The 13,872-nt window shown below is 40.5% G+C and overlaps 1 protein-coding gene across 1 annotated transcript in view; it reads left to right on the forward strand.

The window, feature by feature from the left end:
- The first annotated feature begins 1,260 nt into the window (after window positions 1–1,260).
- Window positions 1,261–13,872, forward strand: part of MEP1B (meprin A subunit beta) — a 44,159-nt gene continuing 31,547 nt past the window's right edge. The window contains exons 1-5 of the mRNA XM_056138277.1: window positions 1,261–1,320; window positions 4,201–4,219; window positions 5,269–5,313; window positions 5,400–5,443; window positions 12,087–12,165. Of these exons, the coding sequence (XP_055994252.1) occupies window positions 1,261–1,320; window positions 4,201–4,219; window positions 5,269–5,313; window positions 5,400–5,443; window positions 12,087–12,165 (247 nt within the window). The remainder of the gene's footprint in view (window positions 1,321–4,200; window positions 4,220–5,268; window positions 5,314–5,399; window positions 5,444–12,086; window positions 12,166–13,872) is intronic.

A 13,872-nucleotide genomic window follows, 5' to 3' on the forward strand; every position in this document is an offset into this window, starting at 1 on the left:
TAAAACTCTACTAATTAGTAACTCTCCTTTTCCTGCTCCCTCCCTAGTAGAGTTTTAGAGTGAAACCATTCCTAAGCCCTTCCTTATTGGGATGTAAATTCTGAAACCATTTGCTGACTCTTCCTTGCTGGGATGTAAATTTGGAAACCATTTGTGTGGCCTTCCTTATCTGTTACCTCTGTTAGGAACTTTTCCCTTATCTGCCTCCACCAGAATGCAGGAGCCATGAGCTGAGAATCAAAGGGAGCCAGGTAAACATAAAAAATAACCAAATGTCTGAGTTACCAGATGCCCACTAGCCACAATGCCTATGTACGTAAATGCTGATCTTTGAATATACAGGCTAAGGAGTGATGTACTTTTAAATGGATTGGTTAAGAAAGTATATGTTGTTACAAATCTATTGGCTATGAAATGCGTGGGGTTTGCTGTAATGGCCAGTGAAGGCCTATATAAGATTCCCTTTGAAGAAGTTTGGGGTCTTGCCTCACCTATCTGAACTGCGTGTCTGTGTAGGTGGCTTGACCCTAGCTAGCCAGTCTTACAATAAACCTTGCTTGCTGTTTGCAGTCTCTGGAATATCTTTTTTGTTAAAGGGAGATCACGATCCATGTCCTAAAACTCATACTTCCGATTCATTAATTGATTTTGTAACTCAATAATTTTCTATAAAATGATCAATAAAAATCAGAGGAGGTAACTGGAAATATTGTCGGGTTTAGATGGTAGCCAGCATAAAAAATGTTTCTCTTTGAAAGATGGGAATTAAAAATTTTTATTATTGCCTTTTGTTTCTTTGCTTTTTGGTGGAGAGGACATACCCAGGAGTGTTTGGGGACTGGTGGATTGAACTTGAGGTTTCTGCATGCAGAGGATTTAATGGTCCCTTTGAGCTGTCTCCCTGGGCCCTGGCTACTGGACTTTAACTCTTCATCATTAATATTGTTTTTTGTTTGTTTGTTCTTTGGGCCACACCTGGCTCAGCACTCAGGAATTGTTGGTAGAATCAGGAGGTGATCAGGGGACCATATCAGATGCCGGGAATCCAAGCCAGATCAACTATGTGCAAGGCAAAGGCCTTACCTGCTGTATTATTGCTCTGGCCCCTGGACTTTAACTCCTTGACTGGAGATATCACAGAAAGCTTTCATGCAAGATTGATCACTGAGATCAAAGGCTATATGTTATGATGTTTGCCTTTTAAAAAGCAAATGATCACCTGTATTTCTTAGTTTGCAACTCCCAACTGGTTGTGACAGCATGGATTTGCGGGGTCTGCCTTTCCTTCTGCTCTTTGCTACTCTAGTGGCTTCTGGCTTGGTAAGAAAATAATAAATGGAAAATAATTGGACAATTGGGGGCAGTTGATACACTTCTTTTTATTTATTTATTTATTTAGCAGGGAGAGGGCACACTCAGCCATGCTCAATGTTTGCTCCTGGCTGTGTGATCAGGAATGATTCTTGGTGGTGCTCTGTGGAGTATAGGTGGTTACAGGTATAGAACTACTGCATACAAGGAAAACACTTTACTTCCTGTAGTATCTCTCCGGCACTGATGCTGACTGTTCCTTAAAGAGCAGACTGTTTGTTCCTTTTAAGATTTTCAGATGTTGCAACATAATACTCTAAGAACATATTTTAGGGGGAAGGTGGGGGTGAGCAGGGTGTAAGAAATGAGAAGTCAACTGAAGTTTCAGATCTGTTGATATAAAATTTATTTTATTTCAGTTTTATTGTTATGTAACAAGTCTTCTTTTTTCCCCCTTCATCCCCCCCCCTTTTTTGGCTTTTTGGGTCAAAACCAGCGATGCTCAGGGGTTACTCCTGCTCTGCACTCAGGAATCATTCCTGGTAGTGCTCAGGGGACAATGTGGGATGCCAGGGATCGAACCCAGGTGGGCTGCATGCAAGACAAGCACTCTACCTGCTATACTATTGCTCCAGCCCCTACCTTCACTTTTTAAAAATAGGGAGCAGGCTTATTGGGGTGCAGTGGGAGTGGTGGGGAGCAGGGATTCAGAGATTCTACTTCTCAGGAGTGCGGCACCTACTACTCCAAATTTTCTTTTGATTAAATGGGAAACGTGAAATAATGCCATTCGTTTACTGCTGAATGAAAAGAAGGCTGTTGTTAGAGGAACTAAAGAAGTGAATGATGAATGTCACTAGTACAGCAAATGCTTAGAAAGTTTTTTAGCATGCGTGGGATTTTTTTTTTTGTTTCTTTATTAGTTTTGATTCATCTTTCACAGTGACAGGGAGTGTATACAGTAAGCAACTCAAGGTTTAATAAGTTTCAAATGTCTGGGAATAAATCTATAGTTGGCTTTTATAAGAACAGTAATAAGGAGTATTGAGCACATATTCTATGGACAGGATGATCTACAGTGGTATCATTCATCTCATAATACTAAGAGATATCAGTTAAGATATTAAAAATTTGAGCCAGTACTTGATAGCTGTTTTCAACTGGTGCTTGACATTTGTCTGTGAGTGTGTGCCTATGTGTAGCTAAGATGTGAGACAGTCCACTACTCATTAGTATAAAAAAAGTGAATCATTCATTCATTCTTACTGCTGGCCAAAGATTCCAAATAATATTATTATTTAAGTATATAAGTCATATTTAAGTATAATTATGCCTTATACTTTCATGAAACTTTAATATAACTACAAAGTTCTTTCCTCCTGATAATATTATCCTCAGAATATTCATGCAAGGCAGACACTGGCCATATTTTTCAGATAGTCTGAAAATTAGGAGGTAAATTGAACTTGCTATGAGTTGCGTAGAATCTAGACTCTTACCCAGATTTACTGTCAAAGAGTGAACTGTAGTTTTTTGTTCTAGTTATACTAAGACACTTCTCTAATTTACTTCATTTTCCCCATTGAGCACAGTCTGGATTTCATTTGGTTACCTGTGAAGCTTCTATTTTTAGTTTTTTAAAAAAGGAACTTATGGGGCTGGAGCAATAGTACAGCAGGTAAGGCATTTGCCTTGCATGCGGCTGACCTGGGTTCTATCCCTGGCATCCCCTGTGGTCCCCTAAGCACTGCCAGGAGTAATTCCTGAGTGCAGAGCCAGAAGCAACCCCTGAGCATCTCTGGGTATGACCCTCCCCAAAAAAGGAAATTATAGTGTATAGTCGATTATTTCCCCTCCCTTAAACGTTTGTTTTGTTTTTGAAGGCAGTAACTTGGGAGGAATAAGAAACTATGATTGGGTGGGGTGGCGAGGCTCTGGATTTAATTGATTCCTGGCACCACAAAGAAAATTAAAAAACTACAAACTAAGTTATGATTGATGAGTTCTTGAATACAGTTCTTTTGAAAGGATTTTTGTGAATTATAATAGCATCTCAATATTGTAAAGAAATATTTATTTACTTATTTCAATTTTGAAGTCACCACCAGTGGTGCTCAAGGATTGCCCCCAGCTCCATGCACAGGAGTCACCTCCTGCCAGAGATTGAATCTTGGCCTGCTGTATGCAAAACAAGTGCTCCTACTGAGTTCTCTGGTCTTAATAATTTTGTTTTCAAATTATTGCTCTAAGGGGCCAGAGAGATATATTTCATTCGGGCAACCCTTGTTCTACTCCCTAGCATCACATATGGTCCCATGACCACTGAGGGGTCACTCCTGAGTAGAGAACCAGGAGTAGCCTCCAAGCACTGCTATAACCTCAAATAACCATCCTGACAAAATTTTGCTCCATGAATCCTTTAGAAAATTACATTTAAAGCAAATATTTATTTGAAAGTCAGAGTCTTCTGTTTCACCTTTGCTATGTGTTGGTAGAATCTGGACTATTACTCAGATTTGCTGTCAAATGGTCACTTGCGGTTTTTCTTTCTAGTATTACTAAGATACTTCTCTAATTAATTTCATTTTCCCCATTGAAATACAGTCATATTTCAATCTGGGCACTTATTTTTGTGTGTCTTGCACTTTTATTTTTATATACCAGCCAGTTTCATTATTATATAAAATGAGAAAACCCTTTGGTCAAAAAGTTATTTTAAACTCAAGCATAGAAGTCTTGGATATATGCTAAAATAATTCTGAATATGATGAAAGCAACAGAAAAATGGCTAAATATTAATAAATAAAGAAAACCATTATATCATAAAGATACTAATATATAATTTATATCATAAGATACTAATATATATCTTTTATGTTTGTTTCTCAGTCAACTTCAGAAAATTTTGGTGAGTTTATTTTGAATTTTGCTGGCAGTTACAGCTAAAGGTCGTTATTTGGATAATAGAAAACAGAACCAAAAAATTTAGGACAATTTATTGCCAAGCACTATGCATAATTTCTTTGAAGTTTGATCAGCATTTAAACAAACACTGACTTCTTTGGATTTTTTGAGGAAAAATTTAGTGCTCTTGTTCTGTGGTTTCACTTACCCAACAGAAAAATAGATGGCGGTATAGGAAAGTCAAACACAGTAATCGATGCATAGATATTACATAAAATCTTGCTATTATAGGAAAGTTGAACATTGTAATCGATGCATAGATATTACATAGAATTGTGCTATTATAATTATTTTCCTATTTTTATGTCAAATCAGATAATCTATTCAGTAGTACACTTGGATTTTGGCCATATTCTCTAGTCTGTTGCAACTTAAAAGAATAATCCATATTCCAATTAGTATTTTGTTTGAAAGTTCCAAGATAAGCTGATCACCAAAAATATAGATATATAGGGAGATTGGATTTGGCCAATTTAAATATATAATTTCTGTGTATTAGTCATCTATGTTAGTCTTCCAAATTAAACTTAATATAAAAAATTATCAATTTCTTATCTGAAATCGTTTGGCAATCAAGGGACAAGAATAGGGTAAGAGTAAAAAGGCAAAATTTTCCTAGCTCCAAATTTAGCTCATAAGAGATTCTCAATCAATCAATCAATCAATTGATCAACAAGTTGAATCAGAAAGCTTCATAATCACCTTTTTGTTTGTTTTTGGCTAACCCAAGTGCTACTCAGGGTTTCCTCCTGGCACTGCTTTGGCGATCATTCCTGGAAGGCTTAGGGGGTCATAATGGGGTGCCCGGGATTGAACCTGGGTCAGCTTTGCACAAAGCAAACACTCCGCCTGTTATCCTATTGTTTCAGGCCCACTTTATAATCACTTTGAACTGAGACTAGAGAAATGGATTTACTTTTAATTCTGCAATTGGTTAAAATATTCTTTCATAAGCATAACATTCACTATGTTTTTCTGTTACTTTATTCAAAGATGTGGATGCTGGAATTGACAAGGACATATTTGATATCAATGAAGGTTTGTGGATTTTATTTTTTCACAGCTTTTATTAAATGGGGTGTTTGAATCCATGTTGCTAATGAAAATTTTACCTTCCCTCTTAGAATTGGGACTGGATCTTTTTGAGGGAGACATCAAACTTGATGAGGTAAGTTAAAACAATGAAAGAACATTCTGTTAATCACTACAAGCTAGAATACAGTGTCTAAAAATGATTCGTAAGCATGAACTTTGCTATGAACCAACTATTGCTTGAAATATAGAGCCATGGTGACAGTTCAGTGGATACATTGCACTCTGAGTCAGATAATAGTGTCTTCATCATCATTATTCAGATTTCCATGTGACTAAAGTCATATTGTCACTCATATTTATCAATCTTATCAATCTTATTCAGGTAGTTGGTTTTCATTTTTCGAGTAGTATGACATTTTAATTTTATTTTTTTAATTAAAAATTTGTGATTTGCAAAGTTATTCATAATACAGTTGCTTCATTTTGTTTTTTTTCCCTCCTTTTTGGGTCACACCTGGCAATGCTCAGGGGTTACTCCTAGCTTTGCACTCAGGAATCACTCCCGGCGGTGCTCAGGGGACCATATGGGATGCTGGGAATTGAACTCTGGTCTGTTGCATGCAAGGCAAACATCTTATCCACTGTGCTATCACTCCAGCACCCATAATACACTTGTTTCAGGCATTCAGTGTTCCAGTAACAATCCCACCACCAACGTGACCTTCCCTTCACCAATGTCTCCAGTTCTCACATAGCCTTATGTCTGCCCCCTTAGCAGGCACAATTGCTTGTTATAACAAAAATGACAAATGGAATTATCAAAAATAGATTAATAGAGGACTGGAGCGATAGCATAACAGGTAGGGTGTTTGCCTTGCATGCAGCCAACCAGACTGACAAGAGTTTGATTCCTCCGCCTTCGATTCCTCTGTCCCTTTCAGAGAGCCTGAACATCTACCAAGAATATCTCACCAGCACGGCAAAGCCTGGCAAACTACCCGTGACATATTCGATATGCCAAACAGTAACAACAAGTCTCACAAAGTTACTGGGCCCGCTTGAGCAAATCGATGAACAATGAGAGGACAGTGACAGTGACAGATTAATAGAAGTCAATTTGTGATAATTGTTATTTCTCACAATGGTGTTACTAGACTCATTGCCTGAGGTTGAGGTTTACTGAGCTGGCTGGTGCTAGTTGGGCCTTCTGTGTAACTGTTTTTGCCCAAAGAGCTAGGTGGGCTTCTGTGCAACTTTCCCAACAAATTTGCTCTTCTCTTACTGGGATGTCAGTACTGTGAAATTTGGAGGTGTCACAGGGCTGAATATGCCACACTACAGGAGCTGTGGAGGTGAGGTGATTTGGTGGCTTGGTAGCTTGATGAGGTTCAGTTGTGGAGCTGGCCTGTTTCTACGCTGGAGGGTGTCAAGTGTGGGTGGAGGCTGGTGGTCTTCCAGCAGGAAGGGAATCTTCCCGCCCTCATTCTGAGAAGGCTGCAAAGTTCTGAGTCCAGAGATTGATCTTCCTGGGAGGACTTGACAGCTTGATGAGGTTCAGTTAGGTCAGTATGTTAATTTTTGAATGAAATCTATCTGATCTAGTAGAAGCAAAATTAAGCTGAATTTGCAAATATCTTCAACGGATCAGGCTTTTATCCATAAGAAAAATAATTTTTGTTTTGTTGTTTTCATTTATGGGTCACATACCCAGTGACACTTAGGTCTTACTTCTGGCTCTGCACCCAGGAATTACTCCTGGAAGTGCTTGGGGGATCATGTGGGATGTTGGGGATCCAACCTGAGTCACCTACATGCAAGGCAAGCACTCTACCCATTGTACTATTGCTCTGGCCCCAGAAAGAGAATTTGTGATTACTACTTTGATCTCAACTAGGAATATTATTGTCCAGAGAGGTTCCCTGAAATGTCCTACTTAAGTGGTGTTTCTTCTCTCTTACGCACACTGATGGACATAGTTACATGGAGTTTATAGAGCATAGAAGACTTGGTTGCCATATTCATGATTGTTTCCATGCAATTTACATCCCTCATAATCCCATACTTCAAGAAACAGGGATATAGGGTTTAAGGTTTAGTCCAAAGTTTGCTTATTTTTTGGTGGTGGGGTGGGAGCGGGGGGTCCCCAAGCTTGCACTAAGGGCTCTTTGGTCACTCCCAGAGATACTTGACTAAATGTGTGGCAGACTTTGCACTGCTGGGCCTGATGATGTGCTCCTTGGGCTCATCAGTGCTAGGAGCCACTGGGGCCATATAGGGCAGTATTTGATGTTTCCCACGCGGTGAGGATCAAACTCAGGGCCTTGTGTATCCCAAGCAGATTCCCTAGCTTTTTGAGCTATATCCGCCAATTCCTGGGCCTGCTTCCCCCTGCCCCTCTACTCCAATTTCTTCTTCTTCTTCTTCTTTTTTAATCTCACCTGCCCTAGAGATTTTAATGCCATATCTATGGTGATAAGCTTAAGTATCCACTTTAATCCTTTCTGGTCTGTCCAAGTGCCTTTTTTCCACTTCATTTAAATATCGATAAGATGTCAAACCCAACTCTGATTTCCACGCAAACTATTTCTCCCTGTTTTTCCCTCTTAGGATGAATCATCACTAATCCCACACCCCACTCTACTGAGTAAGACACAAATTCACCTCTTCCTCTTCTCCCCCATCTGACCATTGACTCTATGCGCGACACCATCATTTCTAACCCCAGTATATGCCTCAGCCAATCCCACTTCTGACCCAATTTGTCTGTTTCAAATGTTGAAATAGAAGCAAAATCCTAATCCCTGTTCCCATCCTCCACAGCACAGCTCTGACTCTGGATTGCTCCCTGCAGAGTCGGGGGGACCGTGTGGTGCAGTGATTGACACTAGGCCTCCAGTATTCCATGCATGTGCTCAGCTCCTGGAACTATCTCTCTGGCCCTAAAGTGATCTATTAAATAGGCAATAATGTCATTTCATTTCCTGATTGAACAGCCTTAACAGCTTCCTATTGTATATATAATAGTATTCAAGTTATCTACAGCCTTCAAGTCTTTGAATAATTTAATTTCCACTGTCTCCCTTCTCTTCTTACTCCCTTCTCCATCTTCCTCTCCCCTCCCCTCCCCTCTCTTCTCTTTCTCCTCCCATTACTCCTTAGGCTACTGACATCAAAACATATTTGAGGCACAGGGAACTAGCTCAGGGGAGAGCTTTGCAGACTGGAGCTGCTCTGTAGCCATGGTTTGCTCTCTGAACATACAGAGCCCTTGAAGACCCCAGGGCCCTGATTAAATAACCTCCCTTGGGCGCTTTCTGCTCTGGCCCTTTCTTTTATATATATATATATATATATATATATATATATATTATTAGTGAAACACCATGAGGTACAGTTGTAGTTTTACAATTTTTGTGCTTGGGTTTTGATTATACAATGATCAGATACCCATCCCTCCACCAGTGCCCATTTTCCACCACCATGGATAATATCCCCCCCACCCCCATTCCCCCATCCCCCCCTGCCTCTGTGGCAGGGCAATCCCCTGTGTTCTCTCTCTCCTTTTGGGTGTTGTGGTCTGCAAAAGAGGCATTGAGTGGCAAACATGTTCAGTCCATAGTCTATTTTCGACATGCATCTCCCCTCCTGGGAGGATCCTCCAAACACCCTTTATTTGGTGCTCCCTTCTGTATCTGAGCTGCCCTTTTCTCTAGAATGCCCGGCTGGCCACTAAGCTATGGAGTAATCCTCCTGGTGCTGATCTCAGCTATTCTTGGGTATTAATCTCATATTTTGTTAATTTATATCCCCCAGATGAATGCAATCTTTCTATGTCTATCCCTCTCTTTCTGACTCATTTCGCTTATCATGATACTTTCCATGTTGTACCACTTGTATGTAAATTTCATGACCTCATCCTTTCTAATAGCTACATAGTACTCCATTGTGTAGATGTACCAAAGTTTCTTTAACCAGTCATCTGTTCTCGGGCTCTCAGAATTTTCCAGATTTTGGCTATTGTGAATAGTGCAGCAATGACCATAGAAGTGCAGATGTCACTTCGACTATACATTTTTGCCTCTCTGGGATATATTCCCAGGAGTGGTATTGCTGGGTCAAATGGGAGCTCAATTTCTAATTTTTTGAGAATCGTCCATACTGTTTTCCAGAAGGGCTGAGCCAGTCGGCATTCCCACCAACAGTGAAGGAGTGTCCCTTTCTCGCCACATCCACGCCAGCATTGGTTGCTTTTGTTCTTTTGAATGTGGGCCAGTCTCTGAGGTGTGAGATGGTATCTCATTGTGGTTTTGATCTGCATCTCCCTGATGATTAATGATGTAGAGCATTTTCTCATGTGCTTTTTTGCCATTCGAATTTCTTCTTTGAGAAAGTTTCTTTTCATTTCATTGCCCCATTTTTGGATGGGGTTGGGTGTTTTCTTCTTGTGGAGTTTAACCAGTATTTTGTATATCCTGGATATCAACCCCTTGTCAGATGTGTATTCGGCGAATATCCTTTCCCATTCTGTAGGCTGTCTTTATATTTTGGTCACTGTTTCTTTGGAGGTGCAGAAGCTTCTTAGGTTAAAATAGTCCCATTTATCTATCTCTGTTTTCACTTGCTCGGCCAGTGGCATGGCATCTTTGAAGATACCATTAGCTTCAATGTTATGGAGGGTTTTGCCAACTTTGTCTTCAATGTACCTTATGGTTTCTGGTCTGATGTTGAGGTCTTTAATCCATTTTGATCTTACTTTTGTACATGATGTTAGGCAGAGTTCTGAGCCCATTTTTTTGCATGTAGCCATCCAGTGATGCCAGCACAATTTGTTAAAGAGGCTTTCCTTACTCCACTTCACATTACTTGCACCTTTATCAAAGATTAGAAGATCATATGATTGAGGGGAGATGTCAGTGTATTCAACCCTGTTCCATTGGCCTGTAGTTCTGCCTTTGTTCCAGTACCATGCTGTTTTAATTATTACTGCTTTGTAGAACAGTTTGAAGTTCGGGAGGTTGATTCCTCCCATTTTCTTTTTCCCAAGAATTGCTTTAGCTATTCGTGGGGGCTTATTGTTCCATATAAATTTCAGGAGTGTTTGCTCCATTTCTTTGAAGAATGTCATGGGTATCTTTATAGGGATTGCATTGAATTTATATAATGCTTTCGGTAGTATTGCCATTTTGACAATGTTAAGTCTCCTGATCCATGAGCAGGGGATATCTTTCCATTTCCTCCTGTCCTCTTTTATTTCCTGAAGTAGCGTTTTGTAGTTTTCTTTGTACAGGTCTTTTACTTCCTTAGTTAAGCTGCTTCCTAGGTACTTGATTTTCTGGGGCACAATTGTGAACGGGATTGTTTTTTTCATGTTGCTTTCTTCTCTCTCACTGTTTGGTATAGGAAAGTCTGGCCCTTTCTTATATTGTTCTTTCATTGCAAATCCATCCTTGTTAAGAGCTTATTTAGTCTATTAGTCTATTAGTCTGTAGCACTGTAGCACTGTCCTCCCATTGTTCATTGATTTGCTTGAGCGGGCCCAGTAATGTCTCCATTGTGAGACTTGTTTTTACTGTGTTTGGCATATTGAATACATCATGGGTAGCTTGCCAGGCTTTGCCATGCAGGTGAGATACTCTCAGTAGGTTGCCGCACTTTCTGAGAGGGGCGAAGGAATCGAACTGGAGTTGGCCAGGTCGGCCGTGTGCAAGGCAAATGCCCTACCCGCTGTGCTATTGCTCCAGCCCTATTAGTCACTGTATCAAATGGGACTCCCCTTCCTTTTGCTTTTGTCCACACCTCCCTCTTCATTTTCTCTACTACAGTTAAGTTTATCTTGTTTAAACTTGGGTGCTTGTGAAATGTTTGCTTTTCCACAAGATATTAGCACCATAAAAGTAAAGACCTTGGTACTTTATTATGAATTGTTCTGTTCTTATGTTATTCTCCAGAAGTATTCATCCTGCTCACAGTTTGAATATACAAATAAAATGGTATTTGATTTCTATTATAAACATCTCAAGTTCTTGAAAAGAGTTTTACACCTTTCATCTAGTGCATGTGCTAATTTTCTAATATTTTGAAATCAAGATGATAGACATTTTGCTATCACTTTCTTTTAACAGCAGGCAGTAATGATTTCGTTCTAGAAATTGTCGTAATATGATTAAAAAGCAGGATACATATGCACATGTAGTTTGTTTAAGCTGCCTGGAAAGATTTAAATTCCTTCCTTCCTTCCTTCCTTCCTTCCTTCCTTCCTTCCTTCCTTCCTTCCTTCCTTGCACACAGCTGTGCTCAGTGCTAAGGAGTGACCCCTGGTGGGATAAGTGACCCCTTAGCTCATGGGATCATATGCGGTGCCTGGAGTTTAACCAGCATGCAAATCAACCAGCATGCCTTACCTCAGGTACTATATCTCTAACCCTAAAATAAGGCCCTCCCGTTGATCATCGATTTTCTCGAGCGGGCCCAGTAACGTCTCCATTGGAGACTTTGTTGTTACTGTGTCTGGCATATCGAATACGTCACGGGGAGCTTGCCAGGCTCTGCCGTGCGGGCGAGATACTCTCGGCAGCTTGCCGGGCTCTCCGAGAGGGGCGGAGGAATCGAACTCGGGTCGGCCATGTTGGCTGCGTGCAAGGCAAACGCCCTACCGCTGTGCTATCTCTCCAGCCCCTAACCCTACCATAATTTATTTCGATATTAACTATTCATAGTTTCATAATTCATTTAGTTATCTGGTACATTTAATTATTTCTTTCATTTTTTTTCAACAGAAACAAGATAGAAATTCCATCATTGGAGATAAATATAGATGGCCGCATACCATTCCCTATGTTCTAGAAGATAGCTTGGGTTAGTATATACTTCAGAGCTTCCATAACTGATGTTTGTTTCTAATACACTGGGGTTACAGCAATTTTTTCTTTTTTTCTTTGGCAGTGGGAAAGGTTCATATCTGGCAGTGCTCAGGGCTTACTCCTGTCTGCACTCAGGAATCACTCCTGGCTGTGTTCCGGGGACCATATGGAGTGATGGGGTATTGAACCTGGGTTGACCATGTGCAAGGCAATTGTGCAAGGCACCTAAGTGCCTTAGACCCTTGATTATAGTATTTTCAAGAGTAGACCTGTATGATATTTATTGATTTGTCTGGTTATGGATGTTCGTTTAAAAAATTAGTAGCATGATGAGAAAAACTTAGAGATTCTTTTTAAGTATTTGTTGAGTTTTGACAAATGAATGGATTAATTCAACCAACATTCATGTAGTGCCTGTTCTATGCTTGAAACATAAAGATTAAGGAAAAAACCAACCTTCCTTCCTTCCTTCCTTCCTTCCTTCCTTCCTTCCTCCTTCCTTTCTTTCTCCCTGTTTCCCTCCCTCCCTCCCTGTTTCCCTCCCTCCCTATTTCCCTCCCTCCCTCCCTTCCTTCCTTCCTTCTTCCCTTCCTTCCTTCCTTCCTTCCTTCCTTCCTTCCTTCCTTCCTTCCTTCCTTCCTTCTTCCCTTCCTTCCTTCCTTCCTTCCTTCCTTCCTTCCTTCCTTCCTTCCTTCCTTCTTCCCTCCCTTCCTTCCTTCCTTCCTTCCTTCCTTCCTTCCTTCCTTCCTTCCTTCCTTCTTTCTTTCCTTCCTTCTTTCCTTCTCTTTCTCACCTCACTGTGTCTGTCTCTTTCTCTGTGTCTCTCTCCCTCCCTCCTTTCATCATTCCTTCATTCCTCCCTCCTCTCTCTCTTCTTTTACTTAAAGATCCTTTCCTTAAAATGTTAAGGAAACCTTTCTTTAAAATTCATCAATTTCAGTTGGTATTTGTATAAATCAAAACCAAATGACAATATAATGGCATGAACAGCATTAGTAGCTATAGCAACACATTGGAGGGGTGTTTAATTCAATGTCAATTTAAAAAAAAAATCCACAGAAAGGCACCATGGGTTAGCACAGCCTCTGAGAACAGGAGATGGGTTCCCTGGGGAAGTGGAAAGGCCTGGGAATTTGCCAGCTGGAGTTTGCCCTGGGATCGAGGAAAATTGGGAATGAGAGCAGATAGGACAGACTGGACAGAGAGCTGGAGTCTTTCCAATGGGGAAGGCTGTGACATATGGGAGCTCAGTGTAAAGGGGACCTACCAGAAGTGTCATTGTGCAGGAGGGCTTGATGTCACTAGTTGCAGTGGAGGAGATGTACTAATTATGGGACAAAGAAGAGACAAAGAGGCAAAGGTGGGTAAAAAAGTGTTGGTGCCCAGAATTCAGTCTGAGGAAACTGGATGGTGGTAATGGCCATAACACAATCAGAAAACAAGGCTTGAATCTGGAGGATCTGGAGGGACAGAGAGGCACAGTGGTAGTTCAATTTGGGGGTACAGAATTTGAAATATGCTGCATTGATGGTGGTGGAACTGTCAAGTACTGTCAGTGAATAGCTTAATTGTTTATTTAGTTTATTAGCTTCTTTCCTCCCCTTCCCTTCATTTAAAAAATTTATTATTACTGGGGCTAGAGTGATAGCAGAGTGGGTAGGGCGTTTGCCTTGCACGGAGCTAACCTGGGTTCAGTTCCCAG

The sequence above is a fragment of the Sorex fumeus genome, unplaced genomic scaffold, assembly GCF_029834395.1.
Source record: "Sorex fumeus unplaced genomic scaffold, SorFum_2.1 ptg000128l, whole genome shotgun sequence".
Lineage (NCBI taxonomy): Eukaryota > Metazoa > Chordata > Mammalia > Eulipotyphla > Soricidae > Sorex > Sorex fumeus.